The sequence below is a fragment of the Cucurbita moschata genome, unplaced genomic scaffold (genome assembly GCF_002738365.1).
Source record: "Cucurbita moschata cultivar Rifu unplaced genomic scaffold, Cmos_1.0 Cmo_Scf00008, whole genome shotgun sequence".
Taxonomy (NCBI): Eukaryota; Viridiplantae; Streptophyta; class Magnoliopsida; order Cucurbitales; family Cucurbitaceae; genus Cucurbita; species Cucurbita moschata.
Window position 1 is genome coordinate 1,256,935 of NW_019268524.1, and position 21,282 is coordinate 1,278,216.

At 36.6% G+C, this 21,282-nt stretch overlaps 4 protein-coding genes across 9 annotated transcripts in view; 3 read left to right on the forward strand and 1 right to left on the reverse strand.

The window, feature by feature from the left end:
- LOC111446397 (RNA-binding protein 1-like) overlaps nt 1-1,283 on the forward strand; it is a 1,726-nt gene extending 443 nt beyond the window's left edge. The window contains exon 2 of the mRNA XM_023085207.1: nt 323-1,283. Within this exon, the coding sequence (XP_022940975.1) occupies nt 358-1,047 (690 nt within the window). The 5' untranslated portion in view covers nt 323-357 and the 3' untranslated portion in view covers nt 1,048-1,283. The remainder of the gene's footprint in view (nt 1-322) is intronic.
- Nucleotides 1,284-2,970: 1,687 nt separating this feature from the next.
- Nucleotides 2,971-5,773, forward strand: LOC111445921 (AP2-like ethylene-responsive transcription factor ANT). Of its 3 annotated transcripts, none has more exons than XM_023084473.1 (10): nt 2,971-3,383; nt 3,469-3,817; nt 3,848-3,958; nt 4,075-4,157; nt 4,303-4,311; nt 4,387-4,475; nt 4,546-4,619; nt 4,697-4,747; nt 4,831-4,907; nt 5,207-5,773. In XM_023084473.1, the coding sequence occupies exons 1-10, from the start codon at nt 3,257-3,259 to the stop codon at nt 5,665-5,667; spliced, it is 1,431 nt and encodes a 476-aa protein (XP_022940241.1). In that variant the 5' UTR covers nt 2,971-3,256; the 3' UTR covers nt 5,668-5,773. The 3 variants fall into 3 exon arrangements, with proteins under 3 accessions (XP_022940241.1, XP_022940242.1, XP_022940240.1); XM_023084474.1 differs by having other exon boundaries at nt 2,973-3,241; nt 3,336-3,383; nt 3,469-3,958; XM_023084472.1 differs by having other exon boundaries at nt 2,973-3,383; nt 3,469-3,958.
- A 4,596-nt stretch (nt 5,774-10,369) lies between these two features.
- LOC111446744 (transcription factor bHLH74-like) lies at nt 10,370-13,618 on the forward strand. Of its 2 annotated transcripts, none has more exons than XM_023085683.1 (7): nt 10,370-12,070; nt 12,146-12,418; nt 12,506-12,574; nt 12,650-12,721; nt 12,810-12,965; nt 13,033-13,114; nt 13,182-13,618. In XM_023085683.1, exons 1-7 carry the CDS (start codon nt 11,540-11,542, stop codon nt 13,202-13,204), a joined length of 1,206 nt encoding a protein of 401 aa, XP_022941451.1. In that variant the 5' UTR covers nt 10,370-11,539; the 3' UTR covers nt 13,205-13,618. The 2 variants fall into 2 exon arrangements, with proteins under 2 accessions (XP_022941451.1, XP_022941450.1); XM_023085682.1 differs by having other exon boundaries at nt 10,371-12,070; nt 12,801-12,965.
- A 1,397-nt stretch (nt 13,619-15,015) lies between these two features.
- Nucleotides 15,016-18,503, reverse strand: LOC111446529 (probable xyloglucan glycosyltransferase 12). 3 transcript variants are annotated; one of them, XM_023085375.1, is made up of 6 exons: nt 18,165-18,503; nt 17,179-17,984; nt 16,780-17,088; nt 16,405-16,695; nt 16,212-16,325; nt 15,016-16,108 (listed from the first exon to the last, which is right to left on the reverse strand). In XM_023085375.1, exons 2-6 carry the CDS (start codon nt 17,956-17,958, stop codon nt 15,482-15,484), a joined length of 2,121 nt encoding a protein of 706 aa, XP_022941143.1. In that variant the 5' UTR covers nt 17,959-17,984; nt 18,165-18,503; the 3' UTR covers nt 15,016-15,481. The 3 variants fall into 3 exon arrangements, with proteins under 3 accessions (XP_022941143.1, XP_022941142.1, XP_022941141.1); XM_023085374.1 differs by having other exon boundaries at nt 17,179-18,017; XM_023085373.1 differs by having other exon boundaries at nt 17,179-18,043.
- Nucleotides 18,504-21,282: the final 2,779 nt, after the last annotated feature.

A 21,282-nucleotide genomic window follows, 5' to 3' on the forward strand; every position in this document is an offset into this window, starting at 1 on the left:
TTCTTTTTTTTTTTTTCGTTTTTTTTTTTTTTTGCTCGCATGACGGTTTGACTGGTATAATCTCATCTGTTTTGAGGCAATGGTTAGGGTTTTAGTGCAATTAGGGTTTTAGGACTAATTAGAATTCTTTTGTGTGAATTTTGTGGAGGCCGCCGAAGATGTAAAAATCATCTTTAATTTTATAGAGTATGGTTTACGGTTCATGAGTTAGGGCATTTGATCGATTCAAGAAGGTGAAGGCTTACTGGAAAAGTTAATTTTTTTGTGATTCACGTCCTTCTATTGTTTGGCTGATTTATTATGTTTTCGTCCATAATCGTAGGAAAAGAAACTGTGGAGCTAGCTAGAGAACAAAGAATGATTAATGGTACTGGGATGGAAGATCAATTTAGGGGCAGAAAGATTTTTGTTGGAGGATTATCGGCTGAATTGACTGAAGATGACTTCAAAAATTACTTTGAAAAGTTTGGTCGGGTAACTGACGTAGTCGTGATGCGTGATAGTGTAACTAAACGCCCTAGAGGATTTGGATTTATCACGTTTGATTCTGTACAATCCGTTGACTCTGTTCTTCAAAATAACTTTCATGAGTTAAATGGTAGGCGTGTGGAGGTGAAGAGAGCCATCCCAAAAAAGGGGAACTACAATGGCGGCCATATTTCCAAAAGCCCTCTTTCTGAAAGCAATGTTCTTCCCTCTTACCCATATTATAGCTGTGGTTATACAGTTTATCCTGGTTTTACACCTTTTCCACCTTATGGACCAGGTTTTGGTTTATATGGCTCAGACCCCTATGGGAATTGGTTTTCCCCCAGCTTTGGTCCCATGGCTTCACCAGCTGCATGGTATGCTCCAAATTTCTTTGGAATGTTTCCTCCACCTCATAAAAATTCTCTAGTTTATCCAACGTATTCAAGCAATGGGCTATCTACTCCGGTGGCTGGATATGAAACTGCTGATGCGAGAAGAAAGGTTGATCCCCCCACTCGTGCACAGAAAAATATGTCGGCTGACGCAGTGCCATTTCATGCTAAGGATAAAGCTTGAAAGGATCCGTTTTGTACATGGAAACTTGGGATTTATGATTGGATTTGCTCTTGATCTTGTTATAAGGGCATTTAGTTTGTAAATTCTGTAGATTTGTCTAGTTCTTTCTATTATATTTTTTCTAATCTCTGTTTCTTTTAATCTGCTTGTGAATTCATGGTCGTGTGGAACTCTCAGGCAACTGTTACAGTGGTTTTAGATTTTTTGTTATTATCTTTTATTAACATTTGAGACAATAAGGCCTGGTCTGGTCTGTAGAAGAGGGTGGGGTCTTCCATCTAGCCTAACAAGTTAAGTAGCACATTGCTAGTATCGACTCCATTGGTGAGCTCAATACCACTAAACAACTCTAACCTCAAAAAGCTTGGGCCACTTTTGGTTTGCCCACTTCATTACCTAATTATCTATGTTCCAACCAACCATGATCCGTATTCAATCAATTTATTAAAGGGCGGGCATTATTTTATAAGGACAAAATTATGAAAATTAGTATAGAATTATAACTTTTAAAACCCTAAATATTAAAATTTAACCTTTTTTTTTTTTCAATATTAAGTATTGAAATGTAATTTAACCATCATTTTTAGTTCCCACTTGAATTGAAAACTAGCTTGCATGGAAGGATGTAGAGCTTAAGAGTCCAAAACCCACCTAGGCGACCGATGTAACAAGTTTAATTGTAGAATTAACCACAGGGTTGAGGTATGCTTAGTGTCACGGCCATGCTTGTCCAAGGTATGTTGTCTATGATTGTATGTCAGATGTCCTGGTTATGCTTATCCATGCCTGTTCCAAATCCCTTTTGCATGCTTTCATCTTAGATTGACATTTACAAAATCTGTGTTTCATCTTAGATTGACATTTACAAAATCATGTCTACACAGAGCTAAAATACCCAAAAATGTACTATAGGGGATATGACTAGTTGTCAAGTCTTTCTACCTGAGTTATATGCTATCAAAGTCGTCGTTCTTACCTAATCGCTTTTAGCTTATAACATTATTTTCTTTCAAATTGTTTTCAATGTATTTCTTCGATCACGTTTTCTAAAATATTTCTCTCAAACGTCATTCAACACTTAAGCATACACCGACGTTGTCCATGAAGTCTGAATTTCTCACGACTAATGTATAATTCATCTCGCGAGGAGCTAACATGGAGTTATAATGAGATTATTGCATCAAATACCAACCTCATTGACTATATATATATATATATATATATATATATATCACTTTTTCACATTCGATATACAGTTCAAATCTCACCCACCAAAAAGTGTAGAAGTGCATCAAAATGTATGTAGACACAGCACACAGTAAGCTGCCAAGCCCCCAATGTCAATGCTCAAAAGTCAGGAATGGCGGAATGAGATGGCCCCATCCCCCACACACACCAGAGAGACACCTTTTGTTTTTGTCCAAACCCTCAGCCCTCTGTGGCCACCGCATAAAACAGTGTTCTTGCTGGATCTTCTCTCGACACCTTTTCCTGTTGGATTTGGAAATGAAATATGAAAACGAAGACTGGAGCAGTATTTAAAGTTAGATAGATGAGATCATTTGGACTGCAAGAACACGCCCAACAATCTGCACACCATACTACGAAAAAGACACCAACCTCAGACGCTCTGCTCGTCAAATCCATCAGGCCTGCTCTGCACTGCCACTTTGATAAAGCAACCAAAATAATGTATACAATAAAGAGGAAATGCCCATTTTGGTTACCTGACCCCCGCTTGCCCCGCTCTCTGTCCTTCATCAACTCCTTGATTTAGCAACCTTCTGTAATTGGGGAGAGAAAAGTGGCCAATAATGCATCGATTTTCTTCAGCATTACTGAGAAATTGGGTGCTTTAGAGAAGACCCACCTGGCTTCAATCTGTAATTTGTTTGATTTTTTTGATCTGGGTTTCTGTAGTTTGAGTTACCCATTTGAAGAACAATTTAAAGACCGTCGAACATGAGATGATGGCCTCTTAATTACACGAATCCCTATGCAAATTGGGAATTTTCTCTTCTAGTTTTCTTTTTGTTTGTTCGTCTCGTTCAGAAACATCGCCTCTTATTTTATCTTCAATGATTGAGTTGCTCTGCTTCAATATCAACTAGCAGTAAAACACTCGAGAAACTCTTGCATAAGTAGACAACTTGAGTAGTATAAACGTAGAGTGATCTACCAAGGCCAAAGCCAGGCAAGTTCTAACGCCATGCCAAATAGTTTCTTAGCTTCTCAGCATTATAATGGTGATTTGGTTTCTCCCTTGTCTGTAATGCCACTCAATTCAGATGGATCTCTTTGTTTCATGGAGTCACTCAGCACATTACAACCTCAAGGTCTATTTCTTCTCTCTTCTGTCAAAGCTTCAATCTGATGAAGTTTCTTAAAGAAAAGATTTAGATTTTACCTTTTTATGTGTAGAAATGTTGCCAAATATCTCACCAAAGCTTGAGGACTTTCTTGGTAGTGCAAATCATGGAAGAGAGGCCACAGCTTTGAGCTTAGACAGCATATATTACAATCAAAATGATGGTGCTGAAGCTGTCTCAGAGAGGCAACATTGTTTGAATCTTTTTAAACAACAAGAGCAACATATTCTTTTTGGAATGTTCCAGTTTCCAGCTGAGGATGCCAACAAGGAGTCTCTTATTGCAAGCCATAGCTATGAAATTCGACACGCTATGGAGCAGCCTATCGATCGGATGAGTAGCCAAGATGTAGAGCCGCTTAGCTTGTCAATGAGTCCTGGTTCTCAGTCTAGTTGTGTTACTGCTCCAACCCAAAATTGTCATCCTGGACTAGCCACCATGGAAACAAAGAAAAGGGGTTTGCTTGGTAGAAAGAAGCCGGTCCACCGGAAGTTGATCGACACGTTTGGACAAAGAACATCACAGTACAGAGGTGTTACGAGGTTGTTCTAAAGTTTCTAACATGTTATGTTTGTTTTTAGCATAATTCGTTCTAAGTTCTTGCTTCTTTTTTACCCCTTTGTATGCTAGTAATGTTCTGATAGTTCTTTCTGATCAGACATAGATGGACTGGTAGATATGAGGCTCATTTGTGGGATAATAGTTGTAAGAAGGAAGGCCAAACCAGGAAAGGAAGACAAGGTTTGTCTTTCCTGTTGCTTGTCATGTTCCTCCAATGTTGTTGGCTGTTCTTCAAATCCATGTTTTGACTTCAAACCATTTCCTTGTTGCATGTCATGTTCAACTTCCATACGGATGCTGTTTAATTCAATTGTGTGGACTTCAGTTTATCTCGGTATGCCTTTGTTCAAGAACTCTGCGAAAGGAAGTCGATCACATGGAAGTTTATGGATAGTAATTTGAATTTCAGGTGGCTATGATATGGAGGAGAAAGCAGCAAGAGCTTATGATCTTGCAGCTCTCAAGTACTGGGGACCCTCCACGCATTTGAACTTCCCGGTATGACATGATCGTAGCGTTATCGACCCGTTTCAGTTTTCAGATTCCTTTTGACTATGGACTTTTGCAGTTAAAGAGTTATCAAGTTGAAATTGAAGAAATGAAGAACATGAACCGCCAAGAATATGTCGCCCATCTGAGAAGGTATCAGTATGTTGCCACAAGATTTGCTCTTCATATTTCTCTGTGTTTAGTCTCATTAACTGGCTTTTGGTTTTCAGGAAAAGCAGTGGATTCTCCAGGGGAGCTTCAATATACAGAGGAGTAACTAGGTGTGTTCATAAGACTCGATCCATGCTCGACTTTTTCTTACTCGTTTTGTTTGCTAGATTGAGTTTTCGACTGCTGTTTTCAGACATCATCAGCATGGGAGATGGCAAGCTCGGATCGGAAGAGTCGCCGGGAATAAAGACCTCTATCTTGGAACATTTGGTTTGTTGCCTTTGCTATTGCTTTTGAGTTCCTAGTTGTTAAATTTTATGTCTGAGATGGGATTGTGAGATCTCACATCAGTTGGGGAGAAGAACGAAACATTCTTTATAAGGGTGTGGAAACCTCTCCCTAGCACACGTGTTTTAAAAATTTTGAGGGGAAGCCCGAAAGGGAAAGCCCAAAGAGGACAATATCTACTAGGTGTGGGCTTAGGCCGTTACATTACTGATGATGCAGAACAAGTATTTTGGCTTTGCTATCTATCCTTCTTGCATAGTTTATCTGATAATGATGTACAGGCACACAAGAGGAAGCAGCTGAAGCATATGACATAGCAGCCATCAAGTTCCGTGGCACAAACGCGGTTACAAACTTCGACACTTCAAGATACAACGTAGAAAGGATCATGGCGAGCAGCAGCCTTCTTTCAAGAGAGATAGCAAGACGAAACAAAGAGCACAAACTAACCAACGCAATCGAGCGCAAAGAACCGACACAAAACATCAATCAAATCGACCCCTCGGAGATATCCAACAGCAACAACATAGTTTGGAGGTCGGCATTCGACAACACGATGTTGCTGGATCGAAACACAACCATTGAATCCATAGAGCGAAAGTTGGTAACATCCTGTGGTTACCTAAACCATCTAATGGGAGTGGAAACGGCAACGGTGAAGGATTCAAGGAAGTTCAAGGCACATTTCTCCAATGCTTCAGTTTCTTTGCCTGTTATGTCAAGTGTTAGGAATGATGTCTGAGACCGACAGACAAAGCTCTTTCAGTATCTTTCTTCAATGTTTAATGAATTGTCTTCGATTCCACTCGCTAGTGAGTATTGTTGGGAGGGAGTCCCACCTTAGCTAATTTAGGGAATGATTGGAAATTTATAAGTAAGAAATACATTTTCATTAGTATGAGCCCTTTTGAGGAAGTCCAAAGCAAAACCACGAGAGTTTATGCTAAAAGTGGACATCGTACTATTATGGAGAGTAGCAATTCCTAACCCTCAACATCAGGATCAAATCCACCTTATTTTCCTCGAATCTTTTGGCTCAGAATGATTGAGTGTGCTCTTTTTTACTCTTTATTTTTTTCCCCTTCTCTAATGGCAAATACAAATGCAGCTCATACTCATTGCCAATAATACAAACAGGGCATGGGTTTGACCAAAACCATGTCTTTATTCTCGGAGTATATTTTTGTCTATGAATGTGCAGACCCATCAAAGTCGCATTCCTACTTTTAGCTGAGCTTGCTGCGCGACCCAAACGGTTTAGAATTATCGAAAAGATTTGGTTCATGAACTTTTCGGATTCATGAATACTTTTTGTACATTCCTCGCATATATTCACATATTTATTGGATTCATTTGGATGTCATAGAGTACATTCTCTCGTATTGATATATGATATGATTCATGTATGAGCTGATATATGATATGATTCACGTATGAGTGTTAGTATTGTTATGCTCATATAAAGGTATGTCTAGTATTGTTGTGGAGGTAAGGTAAGTGTTATTTTATATTTGTTTAGAGGCAACTGGGAAAAACTTTCTAACTTTAGTTAGAGTGGATTGGATTGGCTACTACCCATGGAGGTAGGAAAATTTATTTTCTCCAAACCATGTGAATAGTTGTGTCTCTTATGTTCGTGGGTGTGTGAGTGTGATCGATCATGCTTCTGCTTTTGTTTCTGCTTCAGCTTGCGGTACTTTTTCTGTGAAATTTAATATTTTTTAGAAAGGTTTGTGGGCCTAGAGTAGGGATTTTCGGCCCAGTCATCAGCCCAGTAAATTAAAAAAGAAAGAACTTGGGCTGTATACGAAATGCTACAAAAAGCCCAGTAAATTTGTGGGCCTAAAGTAGGGATTTTCGGCCCAGTCTATCAGCCCTGTAAATTTAAAAAAAAAAAGAAAGAACTTGGGCTTTATACGAAATGCTACAAAAGCCCAGTAAATTTGTGGGCCTAGAGTAGGGATTTTCGGCCCAGTATATCAGCCCAGTAAATTAAAAAAGAACTTGGGCTTTATACGAAATGCTACAAAAAGCCCAGTAAATTTGTGGGCCTAGAGTAGGGATTTCCGGCCCAGTCTATCAGCCTCGTCGGCTGGTCCCAATAGCGGATTGCTTTTCCCCCACTTTTGAGGGCCGCCCATAGCAATACAGGGCTAGGTAAAAACATTAACGTTTTGGGAAGTTTTCATTAAATTACAAATTTAGTTTCTATATAAATTTATTTACTAATCCATTTATATAATGATATAAGAAGCTATTGAAAATTTATATAATTGTATCAATTATTTTTAAAAAATTTTAAAACTTCAACAACTTATTAATTAAAATCATTATACATTTATCTCTAAAATTTCGAAACACATGAATATTTACACAACAATTTAATATTGAATAAAATAAAATAAAATAAAATAATGTACTTTACTTAATGAAATCATTACTAAAAACCCAAAAAAAAAAAATCAATTGACGAGAGAATTTAAAAAAACTTCATGATTATACCGTAATGGTAATTACAAAAGTACAACACATTCATCCTTATTGATGATAAGTAGTTTATGTAGACAAAACGACGTCGGGAGGAACACGAGCCACAAGAAAATGTGCAAAAAGGATTTTAGGGGTAGAGAATGGGTGGGGAAATGATAATATTGTAGAGAGAATATATATAGAAAACTGGAGTGTCAGAGAAATAGTTTTGAAGAGAGGCATGATGATTAGAGTGTGGTTGGATTGTTAATAGTGATGGAGGTGAATGTTTGTTTGAAACAGAAACAGAAACAGCAGGAGGCAACATTATTCTTAAAAACAAAGCAAAGATTGGGTTTGTTTTTCTTAATGTTAATGTTTGGTTTTGGAATGAAGATGAAAAGAGTGGAGAGTGGCGATTGTGTTACGCACGAAGGGGAATTCAAAATGGTAGCTTGTGGATGTGGGAACATTCATTCAATTCCAACCACTTTACTCTCATTAAACTCTCATCTCTTCATGGATTGTGTTTCAATTACTCTTTCTCTATCTTCCAACTCCCAATTCTTCTATTATCATCATCTTCTACTTTCTTCCCTCCCTTAGCTCATTACCCATTTCCCTTTCATCCCTACCATTTTAACGCGAACCCTATTTTATATGTGAGATTTTACGTCGGTTGAAGAGATAAACGAAACATTTCTTACAAGAGCGTAAAAATCTCTCCAACCCATTTTAAAGTTTTGAGGCTGACGAGAAATCATAATGAACCAAATCAAACAAATAGTATCACAGACATGAGTACACTAGGCTCCCAAAAGAGCGTAGAAAAAAAGTGGCGAAATCCTTTTTAAGAAATCTATTTCTATTTTTCATTAATTACGAGGCAATTGAAAAAAATAGTTTTTTTAGGGAATTGTGCAGGATCTCCATTTGATGAACAAAATCTAATAGGTGGAGTAATAATATGAGACAACAAGAGAATTTAAGGCCGTAGAACTTGAAACTTTGTTACCTACCTAATAAACCCAAATCATTCTAATATTTGAGCCGTTCAAAATTATAATGATTGTAATAGTTAGGTGCACGAAGAGTCATTTTAATCGTCCAATATCAAGAATCTGTTGAACATTCTAATTTCATTTTTTCATAACATTTATTAACAACATCTTCGTTTTTCAATAATAATATGATAATGTTCAAAACACTCGAGTTTTATTAAAGTTTTTTTAAAAGTTAATTAACCTTTGGTTGATCAGCTAATTGGGAAAATTAATTGAAGTAAGTGTATAATTACAATTGTGTTAATGCATGTAAGTGTGTGTTTAGTTGTAATGATCATCTTTTTTAGTTCTAATAGGGAAAGAGAAATGTGGTTGCTTTATGTAAAGAGAAAAGGCTTCTTTAAAAGCATGGGCTGAGCTTAGCTTTGCAAAGTACCCTATTTTTAAAACAAACTCCCACTCCCTAATTAATTTAATATTATTCACACATTAATATATAATATTAAATGAATGAAAATAGATTTTCTTTAGGTATTGACTGACAGTCGAACATATATTAAAAACATTAAAAAAATATATATAAGATATGATATTAACATAAGTCGACATCAAGGCTTTTAGAGAAGGAAAAATAAATAAAAAATAAAAATCCATTGAGATTCTCGTTTAACGGACCAAACCCATCATTGACGGTGAAGTAGGGCCACACATATCGCACGCCTCAGATTTCTCAACTCTACATATCATTTTATTATTATTTTTATTTCAATTTTAACTCTAAAAAAAAAATTTAAGTTAAATTTAACATTAAAATTAAAATTGCTTCTTCAACGCTAAGTCATCAAGCTAAAACCCCGTCACACCTTCGACCGGTCTTACTAGTTAGAACCTCTAGCTTCATATGAAGGTCACGTTCGACGTATTAAAATTAAATTAAATATGTTTTAATTTAATGTAAGAATGTGAGGTAACCATTTAGGTATAAAGTCAGAAATGGAGATTTATTTATTTATTTATTAATATATGTATGGTTGGCGTTGGGGCATGCGAGGGTAATCACTCAAATGATACTGTTTTAAATCTGGAAGAAATTAAAATTGGAAAAAAAAGGATGAAGAGAGAGAAAGAGGAATGATTTGGAGTGAGAAGGTGCAGTGATAAGTTTGATGTACCATCACAATCATGCATTCTTTTATAATAATTTTCTAAAATTAATTTTTTTTTAATTTTAAATAATTATAATAGAAATTGAAATTAAAATTAAAAAATAATAATAATAAGGGAGAAATTTAGATGCAGACATGGAGTATAGCTGGAAATGGTAGAGCAAGGACAAGGAAGTAAATTTGGATGATCAGATTCCAATATTCCTTATAAAGCACCCAAATCACCTAAACAAACCACTCTTATTACAGCTCATTCTTTCAATAAACTAAACTAATCCCACTTCTTCTTTACTTTTACTCCTCAAATTCCCCTTTTAATATATCACCCACTATTCCGATCATATTCAAGATTTGAAATTTGGATTCGACACTCGATGGCCCAACATTCCTCTACTACATGATCACGTTACTTACTCCTCCGACATGCATTTCAATAAATTTTTAAAGGTTACCCAACATAAAATTACTTGAAGGAAAGTACGCTCTCAGCCGAAAAAAAAAGTGCACTCTGTTGGTATAGGTAACTTTTACACTATAAATACATACTTGAAAGTACATTGAAACATGTTGGACACAGTGCTACATTGATGTGAGTATTTTCTTGGATTTCATAAAGATTAACACGGACTTCTACGAGATTCTGGCAGCGTCTAAACTTAAAAACTTGAAGATGGGCAGGGGAAAAAAGAATAAAAATTTGGGTTAAAAGTAAGAAAAAGAAAGAAAAGAAGCATTGAAGAGATTAAAATGAGATTAGGTAGAACAATAATGAAAGAGAAGAGGAGGGGTTAGTTGAAAAAATGAGTGTGTAACAGCAAAGAAGAGTCTTTTAGAATTGGGAGGCAAATGTGTCAGTTAAATAAGAGAAAGTATAGATGAAAGGAAGAAGCAAGCAAGCTTGGGCTTGAAGAGAAGAACATCTCCCCTTCTCCACTGCTTCACTTCTCCTATCATTAGAAGCATGAGAGAGAGAGAAACAGAGAAAAGAAAGAAAAAAAAAACAGAGTATTTTAATTCAAAGCTGCAGAAGAGAGAGAAAGTAATATACAAAATTAAAGTGGAAAAAAAGAGAGGTAGAGATTAGGTTTTGTGTAATAATTTAGCATCAACAAGAGCAGTTGGCATTAGTTAGTCTATGATGTCTTGTCTTTTAATATCTAATTCATACATGTCCACACACAGGTGAGCAAATGTCTGTGTTCTTCTCTCTGTCTCTGTCTCTGTCTCTGTCTCTGTTCTATAAAAGTTGGAATTCGATGCTTTCTTTGCCCTTTATGCAACCATGAACCAACCCATTTCGTGAATTCCACTTCTTTCTTGGTTCATAACTTCACCCATTGGTTTACTACGTCTCTCTTTATAGCTTCTCTGTTAAGACCGACCATTTTCATTTCCTGAAACTTTGCAGGAATCCCTTTTCAGATTTTTTCTGTTCTAAGCCGAAGAAAAGAACCCTGAGAGAGAGGCTTCTTAAATCAATCATATTTTGGTGTTTGATTCGATGGAGAAGTTGGAAAATGTTTTTCTTTCATACCCAAAAGTTAAAAGCGAATCTGCTTTCCTTTTGCTGCATTCATGAGCTGTTCTGTAGCTAATGTCGTTGTTTCTTCTCCACTTTATACTCTCAAAGCTTCACTTTCTCTTCTTCTCCCTTTTGCATTTGAACAGAGTAGAAAAAACAGAGCAGAAAAAACAGAGCAAAACAGAGCAAGCTTGTTCTACACCTTCAACAACACCCTCTCTTCTTTCTCTTTAGCTTTTTTGTTCATGGGGATGCTGCATTTGAGAAGCTGCTTTTACTTTAACGTCTTATAAAGCTGCAAAGCCTACATTTTGTTCTTTGTTTAGTCTTGCAAGATATCACAGGCTCAACTCTGGTCAAAATCGCCTTTCCCTTTTAATATATTTTCTCTCTTTTCGTTTTTGTTTTCCTTTCATTGGAAGTAACTGTAAACTGACTAGCAAGGGGAGGAAAATGGGTGATCTCGAAAATGACGAAATGGGTTTTCGAAATTCGAGTGATGGGTTACTGAATTGTCCATCTTCGGATAGAACTTCAGTAACAATGGCGATGGGTTCGTTTTATGGGTCTGGTTGGGATCCACTGGTTTCATTAGGTCAAAGTGAGAGCTTTGGAGCAGCTTCAATGGCTTCCTCACATCGAGATTTTTCAAATTCCTTTCCTATTGTTTTGGAGAATCATCATCATGGAGGAGGAAGTGGCACATCACAGACTGTTCAATATCCGACAGATTTAGAGATGGGTACGAAGTTGCCATGTTTTGGGAGTGGGAATTATTCCGACATGTTCGGTTCTTTTGGTCTTGCTGATCAGATTCTTGGAGGGTGTTCTTCAAGTTACAGAAATGGAGGAACTGCCAACACTGCTCAAACATCACAAGAAACTTTACCACCACCATCTGGTGAAGAAGCTGCATTAGGTTCACCAAATGGTAAAATCAGAAAACGAGCCCTTGATTCCGCCTTCCCATTTAGCTCAAATACGGTAAAAACATCCACAAATCTTCAATTACCTCTTTGATTTCAAATCATGGCGTTGAATTTACTGTTTCTTTAGCAGAAATCTGAAGGGAAAGTGAAAAAAGATGTTTCTGGGGAAAGTTCGAGTACACAAGAAGAGAAAAATCCAGAAATGGAACAGAATTTACGAACTGGAAAACAAGCTAAAGAGAAGTCCAGTAACAGTGGAGAAGCTCCCAAGGAAAATTACATTCATGTGCGAGCTAGAAGAGGGCAAGCCACAAACAGCCATAGCCTTGCTGAGAGGGTGAGGAGGGAGAAGATTAGTGAACGGATGAGATTGCTTCAAGAACTTGTTCCTGGATGCAATAAGGTAATGGATTGCTTTAATTCCAGCCGACTTTTTCAGCTCCTCCATGTTTGATTCTCACTCGAATTTCGATCTGTTTTTTGTCTCTAGATTACTGGAAAAGCTGTAATGCTTGATGAAATTATAAACTATGTTCAATCACTGCAACAACAGGTTGAGGTATGCGTTAAAAATTCAAACAGAATTTGAACCGAATGTCGGTTGAGATTATGAATTTTGTTGGGTTTGTTGCAGTTTTTGTCGATGAAACTTGCTACTGTCAACCCCGACATGAACATCGATCTCGAGCGGATTTTATCCAAAGATGTAAGCTCATAATTGTGTCGGCTGGTTAGATTGTTATACAATGTCGTCCATGAACCATTTTGATTCTGTTTTGGTGTAGATTTTCCAGGTACGAGGCAGCAATGAAAGTGTTCTAGGATTTGATCATCCTGGGATGAGCGCAGCTCCTCCGGTCGTCCCCGCTCACCGGATGTTTCAGTTTCAGGGGATGATGTCGAATATGGCATCCACATCCACATCCACGCAGTTTCCTTCTTTACCTCAGGTACTCAACTTTGAAGTTAATACTCAACTGATGCAAATGTGTTGAATGGAATACCATTTTGGTGCAGACGATGTTGGAAAGTGATATCCAAACTCTTCTCCAAATGGGGTTCGATTCGGGTTCGGCCATTGACAATTTGGGACCAAATGGTAGGGTTCATAATCTAATAGCTTTGCATTCTGAACTTCCAGATGGTAATTGATTTGGCGATGGCAGGGAGGTTGAAAGCAGAGCGCTAAGTGGTTGGAGATGGAGGAGGAGACTGGGGAATTCAAATGTATAGGACTCGGTTTCTGACTATTGTTCTTCGAGTTTTAGCAGAAGAAGATGGATTGATAGCAGAAAAAGGAATGTAAATTTAGAACGTGGGTGAGGGCTGATGATGAGAATTGGTTTGAATTGGGGATTGTAGATTAGTGTTGAGTTTTCATGGAAATTTTGGAAGAGAAGGATCAAATCTTCCTTTGTTATTTGCATTTGGTATCATTTTTTTTCTTGGGTTTTGTTCATTTGGGACTCTTGATATTCATTTGTTTGTTAGTAGGACAAGAACAGAGCATGCTTATATGCTTCGTTCTGCGTGTCCATGGCGGTGGCAATGCGATGAATCTTTAATGAATTTAAGATCACAAGCTGCCATTTCATTTCAATCTCTTCTGATCTTTGTCGAATCATCTCTGTTTCAACTCACCGATTCATTCTTGGCAAAACTTTTCCACTTTTTTTCTGTTTGATTTATCATTTGTGTCAGTCAAGTTTTATCTCTGTTTTTGTTCTTCATTCAATTATATCAACTTTTGAATCTAACCACGTAATAATCAGATCCCAGTTATCTGCTATTAAGTGTATTATTATTCAGCCCCTTTTAATTCTAACATTGTTTTTTTTTAATTTGTTTTCAAACCTATTTTTTAAAATATTTCTATCAAACGACACGAAAATATTATTACAATACAGATTTAGGAATGAGAAATAGAATTAAGATGGAAGGTTCAATATTTATGGATATTCACAGCGTTTAAGTAGGATACAAGATATAAACTAATACTCGTAATAAAGAAAATATAAACTATGAGCATAAAATTAAATATATTACAAATGTGAAAAATATTAATTGAATTTAAGATATATTTTATAATTAATATATTATCTAAATATTAATTAATTATAAATATTTTGACTAATTCAAACTGTCAATAACTTATACTAAATTTTGACATGTCGAATATAAGTCAATATTGTATGTGAATTTTGAATTTAAGACGGATGATTTGTTTGCTGGGTTAGAACAAGTGAGGCACAATCGCTGTGTTGTTATCGCAAGAGTGAAATTGTGACACTTCGATACAAAAAAAAAATGTAAATAACAATTGAAAATATGGTGGAAACCTTTTGTAGTAGTAAACTTGTATGTATTTGGTATTTAAACGGTATGAAATTTTAATTATTAATATGATATGTATTATACATAACTATAATTTTTTAAAAAATAATAAATTAAACCATCAACGAAATTAGAAAATAAAAGGTTAGGTTGAACGATGAACCCTACTCGAAACAATCTAACTAAACTCAAAATTGAAATTATTATGTAAGAAAAAATTAGAACCCAATTCATATACAATCCAAAATAGAATTTAAAAGAAAAAAAAATCAAAATTAAAATAATATTATCTAAAATATAAACCGAAAATACCTCCAACCATTTAAAATTCAATGGACAGACAGGGTAGAGACAAGAAATTAAATAATAATAATAATAATAATAGTAAAACAAATAAATGTTTAAATCCGAACAAAAAAATGGTTTAGAAAGCTTTGCCGCGTGTAGGCTGCAACTCCTCTCCCACTATTAGGTGTCATCTTTCGAATTTGGACAGTTACGTTTTGGATATCTTTGAACCTTAAACGCACCAATCGCCGACCAATCACCGACCAATCACCCACTCCACAAACAAAATTGCTTTGGTCAGGTAAATTTAGGCTTACCCAACATCTTCTCATTGACAACTACACCACCAAAGCAACCAGAAGGAAGGCACAAGAAACAGTCATTAAATATGAACCAACTTCTTATGTCCCCATCTCATCTTTCATCTTCTTCATCATATTTTTGATGAAATTTTTTCTTACAAAAGTATCAAAAACAAACGAATTGAAACAACATTATGAGAAACAAAACCAAAAAAAAAAAACAAAAAAAAACCTACATACACACACTGGAAGAGCATCGCCCTTTGAAATAAGCGTTATCTCTGTCCAATATTATGTCTTTTGCTACTGTCCCCTTATAATGCTCCTTTGTTGTTTTCGCCTGTCTTCAACTGAAATGGACTTCACATTCGTATTTTGAAGCATATTCTGAGGCTCTCTTCATCTTTTGACTCTCAGAAGCCTTCCCTTTTCTTCAAGTTATTCCACTGTGGTTTTTTCTTTTTCTTTTTCTTTTTTTTTTTTTGGGGTAATTTCCTTGTGTTCTTCCCTACAGAGTTCCATACATTTTTTTTTTTTTACAATCAACCTATTTGTTCGCCGATCAAATCCAAACCGACGAGCAGGAACGAGATCCCCTGGAATAGCAAGAAGTAGAAATGGATCCCTTGAGCAGACAGAAGGCTCCGTGCTGATGCAGTTAAGAGAAGGAAAGCCAATGCCAGCTCTTTTGTATAGATTCGGTTATGCTTCTTCCGCAAAGAAGCTTTCTTTTCCTGTTTCTCAAGCTCTTCCTTCATCTCTTCTAAGTCGGGCGCCGACGCCCCTCTTTGATGCTTTTGCTCTCTCTCTACCAATGACAAAAGATCACCTTCCGAGGACCGACCCGATTTCTTCGTGACAACCCATTCGTATGCGCTACCAAGCTGGAAGAGCCCTGAGATCATGGCATTGAACTTGGTAACTGACATGGTGTTTTCAAAAAGGAGGTAAGGGACAATGAAAGGGAAGGATTTTGGGGCAGGTAGGATGTTTAGAAACGACATCGTGGCTGGGATATAGCAAACGACCCACGCGGGTAGCTCGGCTTCAGGAACGAACATTGTCATTGGGAGAATTATGCAGAAAAGTGTGAAAGAATAGAAGGGCAATATCAATTTTCTGAGCAAAAAGAAGAGGAAGATCAAGTTGAACTTCTTCCATATACTAATCTGCATTGAATCAATTACGTAAAGAGAACTATTATCAGCAATTTGATCGAGCCATAATTCGATTACAAAACGAATAATTGCACGTTCGATCGAATAACGATACCTTTGATCGAATAATAGCAGGCAGACAAAGACGAAACAATTGCATTGGACCAGAATGCCATCTATGTTGTTGTTTTCTATAAGCTTCATAAGATTCTGGTAGCTCACATTGGCACTGATCATACAGATAAAATTATGTTCAATAATAACTCAGAAACACACTAAATTATCATATAATGAACAACGATTAGTACCTCGACGTCGTTTAGGAATATGAATTTCCATCCATGAAGATGAGCACGGACCGCGATATCCATGTCCTCGACCGTGGTCCTTTCCAACCACCCACCGGCGTCCTCGAGGGCTTTGATCCTCCACACACCAGCAGTGCCATTGAATCCAAAGAAGTTGAGGAACACACTATTAACTTGCTGCTCTACTTCAAAATGGAAAGCTAAATTAACGTTCTGCAGCCTGGTCAGTAAATTCTCATCCTTGTTCACGAACGACCATCTTGCTTGAACCAGCCCCAGCTCCTCATTATCCTGAGTGCCATTTGAAAAATGGAGTTAACAATCATCTAAGGACACTCCAAAACACAATTGATTTGCAAAAAGAGCATCAAATACCTTGAAATGAGGAACAGTTCTTTTAAGGAAATCAGGTGTGGGTTGAAAATCGGCGTCGAAGATCGCGACGAATTCATAGTCTTTAACGTAGCTACAATTCATGGCGGATTTGAGGTTGCCAGCCTTGTAACCATCTCTAATGATTCTATGACGATAAACAATGTTGGCGCCCTCTTGCTGCCATTTATGAACCTCTTCTTGTATCAGCAATTGGGTTGTTGGATCATCAGAGTCATCAAGAACTTGAATTAGCAGCTTGGTTCTAGGCCAGTCCAAGTTGCAGATAGCAGCGATTGATTGCTGATAAACCTGAGAAGAAGAACAACACACAAACTCAATTATCAACAAGAACTCGAACGATGTCCGGCAAAAGCAGAGGATATGAACAAGGAATTTCACCTCTTTTTCATTGCACATGGGGATCTGCACAAGAACCATTGGGAAGTAGCCCTTTTCGGCGGATTCAAGGTCTAAATCTCCAGGTTTAAGAACTGGTTGGATTTTCTTGAATCGGATCCAGAAACAACCCAGACATAAGATTAAACGATCCAAGCTCTGAATGATGAACAATATGATACAGGCATTGGCTAAGAACTGAAGAGGAGGAGCTAAATAACCCACTCGAATCAATACCCATTGAGCGTAAATCCAATCAAAAACTCCTTTAAAGCCCCACTGCGATGCCCAGAGATAATCCAAATGAAGCTTTGGAGTATCAAAATGCCAGCCTTTGAAGAACGCCGCAATCTCAAAACCCAACAAAAGCACCGACAGCCATAGAAACACTTTGATACAAGAATAGAATCTCGTTTTCACAGTGGGGTTCTCTTTCACTCTGCCTCCAACAGAGACGTCATTGTCGGCGTCATCGGCGTCAGTCCGACCAGAAGCAACACGGCGTCTAACGGCAGCGGCTAGGTCCACCATTGCAGAGCCAATGGAAGTTAAACAACCAGCAGCCTTATGAGCCTTAAGTAGGAGAACCCACGTGAGTTGCTTAGCGTTTTTGCCTCGGGCTTTCTCTCTAGTCCGAGTCGCCGGCGAGTCGCCGGCGATGAGAAAATCATCCTCCGACGGACCTTCCAGCTCCACCATCGACCAATTCGGATTCTCCATCTTCACAACAACAGGAGTTCCTCTATGAGTGTCTTTTCCCCACCAATCAAACGAGGGAGCCATTTTGAGCTACGATCTCAAAACCCCAGCTGCAGAACACCGATTTTCAGGCCCCAAAACCCCTAAAGACCAAAATTCTGAAACCGATCTTAAAATCGAAAAAGACCCACAAAGAGAGAAAAAAGGACAACAAAATGGCTAAGATTCTGATCTCATTGTCGGAGAAACAGCAAAAACAAGAGAGAGAACAGAATGGGGAAGAAAAATACTTGGAAGAAGCGAAAGAAGACGCGTGGTGAAGAATGCAGCAGTGGCCGTCTCTAAATCATTGCGACATTCGGTGACAACTTATACGAGAGATATCCAAAGGAAGAATGAGTTGAACCCGAGATGTGTCCAAATAAGCTTCCATTCTTTTACAGCTTGCACCACAGAAGGGTCACGAAGGTAATAAGAGAAGGAAGAGAGATAGCCGAGCGAAGGATTCAGAGATGGAATGGCAACAGCTCAGCACGTCTTTGAATTCTTTTATAAGAAAATAAAAAACACGTACCGATTCCGAATGCACGTTGTTAAGTCAAATCATTAACCTTATGAAAACGATTTCTTTAGAGAAGAGGGGTGTTGTTCTTCAAAATCCCCTCCTGAATTGAATTAACACACACAACAGAACACCATTTATATAATAATATTAATTAAAAAAATTATTATTACGTCTCCATTTACTCGGTTTTAAACCGCCGCTAACAACTACACGACATCCATGGAACCAAGCCGCAGAATTTTACTTCCGTTACTTCCGTTTTAACTTTTTACAGTCCGAAATAAAACTTACCAGAGATGAAATAAAGGAAATGAACAGCCTTGATATCCAAAACCTAAACGCGTAACGTAAAGGCGAAAATGGGTAAAACACGGTAAGTTGATTAGCTTGATATTTATTGTTATTTGCAATTATTTGATAATTAATTTTTAGGCTGACGAGTTTTATAATGGAAAATTCAAGGCCATTAATTACGTAGGAAATGACCAAGTCCCTTATTTTTTAATTTTTTTATTTTTTTGTCCTTTTTCACATTCTCCCGCTCATACGAAACTTCAATTTGGTTCGTTTTCGGAGAATTAAGTGAATTTACCATCTAACCCTCCCCCATAGTATGTCATGTGGTCACACCAGTGGACAATTCCTGTCATTTTATCTTTATTTTCATTATTAACTCGTTCACAGTGGATCACGCGGTCAACACGGCAAATGCTGGCGCAGCTGTAATGTTTTCGAATATAATTAAACAAGAAAGAGGATATTCGAATTGCCTTATTTGCCCTTTTTCACATTAATCCACCGACAAATTTTGAGTCAAACTAGACGAACCGGAAACGAGGGTATTATCGGGAATATGATTTCTCTCTCTCTTTTTTTCTTTTTCTGTAAAGGAATCCCTCCTTTTATGGTTTGAAAATTTATTTTGAAAAGCAAAATCTCACAAATAATCTCTAATTTAATAAATCCTCCCTAAATAATTACTACGATAGATATTGAATTACATTAATTAATTTTAGATTTTAGTTTTTTCAAATTTATATTAATTCAATTTATAAATTAATTTATACTTTTTAGGAAAATAAAACTCACCATGCTTGCCGTGGTACTTTTGCCGAATCAGGAGCAACCTAAAGTAGGATCATCATCAGGCTCGTCTTTTGATCTGGCTGATGCAAAAGTAAAAGTTGATGAACGTCTGAGATTTGTTTTCAAAAGCGGTATTGCGAAGTTTCGTACTCCTAGTATACAGTGGAACATTGCCCATGTAACTTTACAAGGTTCAGTCTTATTCACATGGGAAACGAGAACAGATTCAGGATAAGGGGTAAAATCGATATTTACTTCCACAAAAATTCAAACTTTCAAAAAGTTATTTTCAAACAACAAAATTAAAAAAAATATATATATAGTGTAACAAAATAACAAAAAAAACATGTTATTTTACAAAGCTTTCCCGCAAAGTGACAAATTTGTCCTCGTACATAATCGGCAGAATGGTTCTAAACGGGGGGTAGAAGAGGAAATTAGCAAATAGGTTGAGAAGCGGCATCGGCGTAAGGTGCCAAATGGACCAGCGATCAAAAATAGTGTAAACACGGCAGAGTTGGTAGAACACAAGGGGTTTGATCAAAATCAGAAGGCCATGATGAGCGGAGATCATGCCACCTGGAGCGGCGGTGGTCCACCGTCAGCCCTCCTCATTACAAACAGGCTGGACGCCACAGCCGGCGGTCGTGCGCTCAGGTATTTGCCCGCAATCTCCGCTTTTCCAAATTAACAATAAATTAATCAAATTTTAAACACAATTCTCTAACTTAAATAAATAAATAAAATTATCCTTTTTTGACTTTATTCCATTTTTCAACCTCCGTATTTAGCAGCTGATTATAAAATAGAAAGTCACCCAATTATATTCGAAAAATAAGAACAACAACGATACTTATTAATATCAAATTATGAGTATTTTAACTATAATTATAATTATTATGAATTAATATGAACAATAAAGGTTTAATTATTATGAATTAATAGGATTTCATAATTTAATATTGAAAAGAAGACTTATTGTTATTATTATTGTTATTATTATTATTATTATTATTAAAAAAAGAAAATAAAACCTTGTTTCAACCAGATACAATGACCATGGGAACCGACAAAAGCACTTTTCTTGAAACGTGTTACGGTCTTGGAGAGGCCCCGGCGTTTTAAAATCAAATGGGACCTGTCCATTTAGTGCAAACGGGTCCCTTATATTTTTATATATTAATTAATTATTATACAAAATATCAACTCTCAATTAATCATCTCACTTAAACTACAATCTAAAAATATTTCATTGTCTATGTCGATTTAAAAATTAATTTTTTTGGGTGAAAGAATATATTTTAAATAAAACATGCATCAAGTTTCATTCTTAGTTGAAAATTATGGAATTTATGAATAAATATTTATTGGGGTTTTTTTTTTTTTGAAGACGTTTATTTATTTATTTATAATTATGAGAGTGGAATCGATATTTAAGATTGTTGTAATAAATAATGAATTGACCGGTGTCGTAATTGCAAAAAAAGGATCAAAATTGGTTTGGATTTATTACTCAATAATGCAAGCAAACGTGCAAATCTTTTTCCAACAATTGCATGTTGGGCATGTTTCGTTGTGTTTATTGCCAACGGCCATTTAAGAGGGCTCTCTATTTAAAACTTAAAATAGACATTTTTTTTTTGTATATTTAAATAAATAAATAAGAAAAATGCTTATTTATTTAAACAAATCAAAATACCACATAAGTGAGGAAAATTCACCTCGTTGGTAAGATTTTTTTTTTTTTTTTTTTTTTT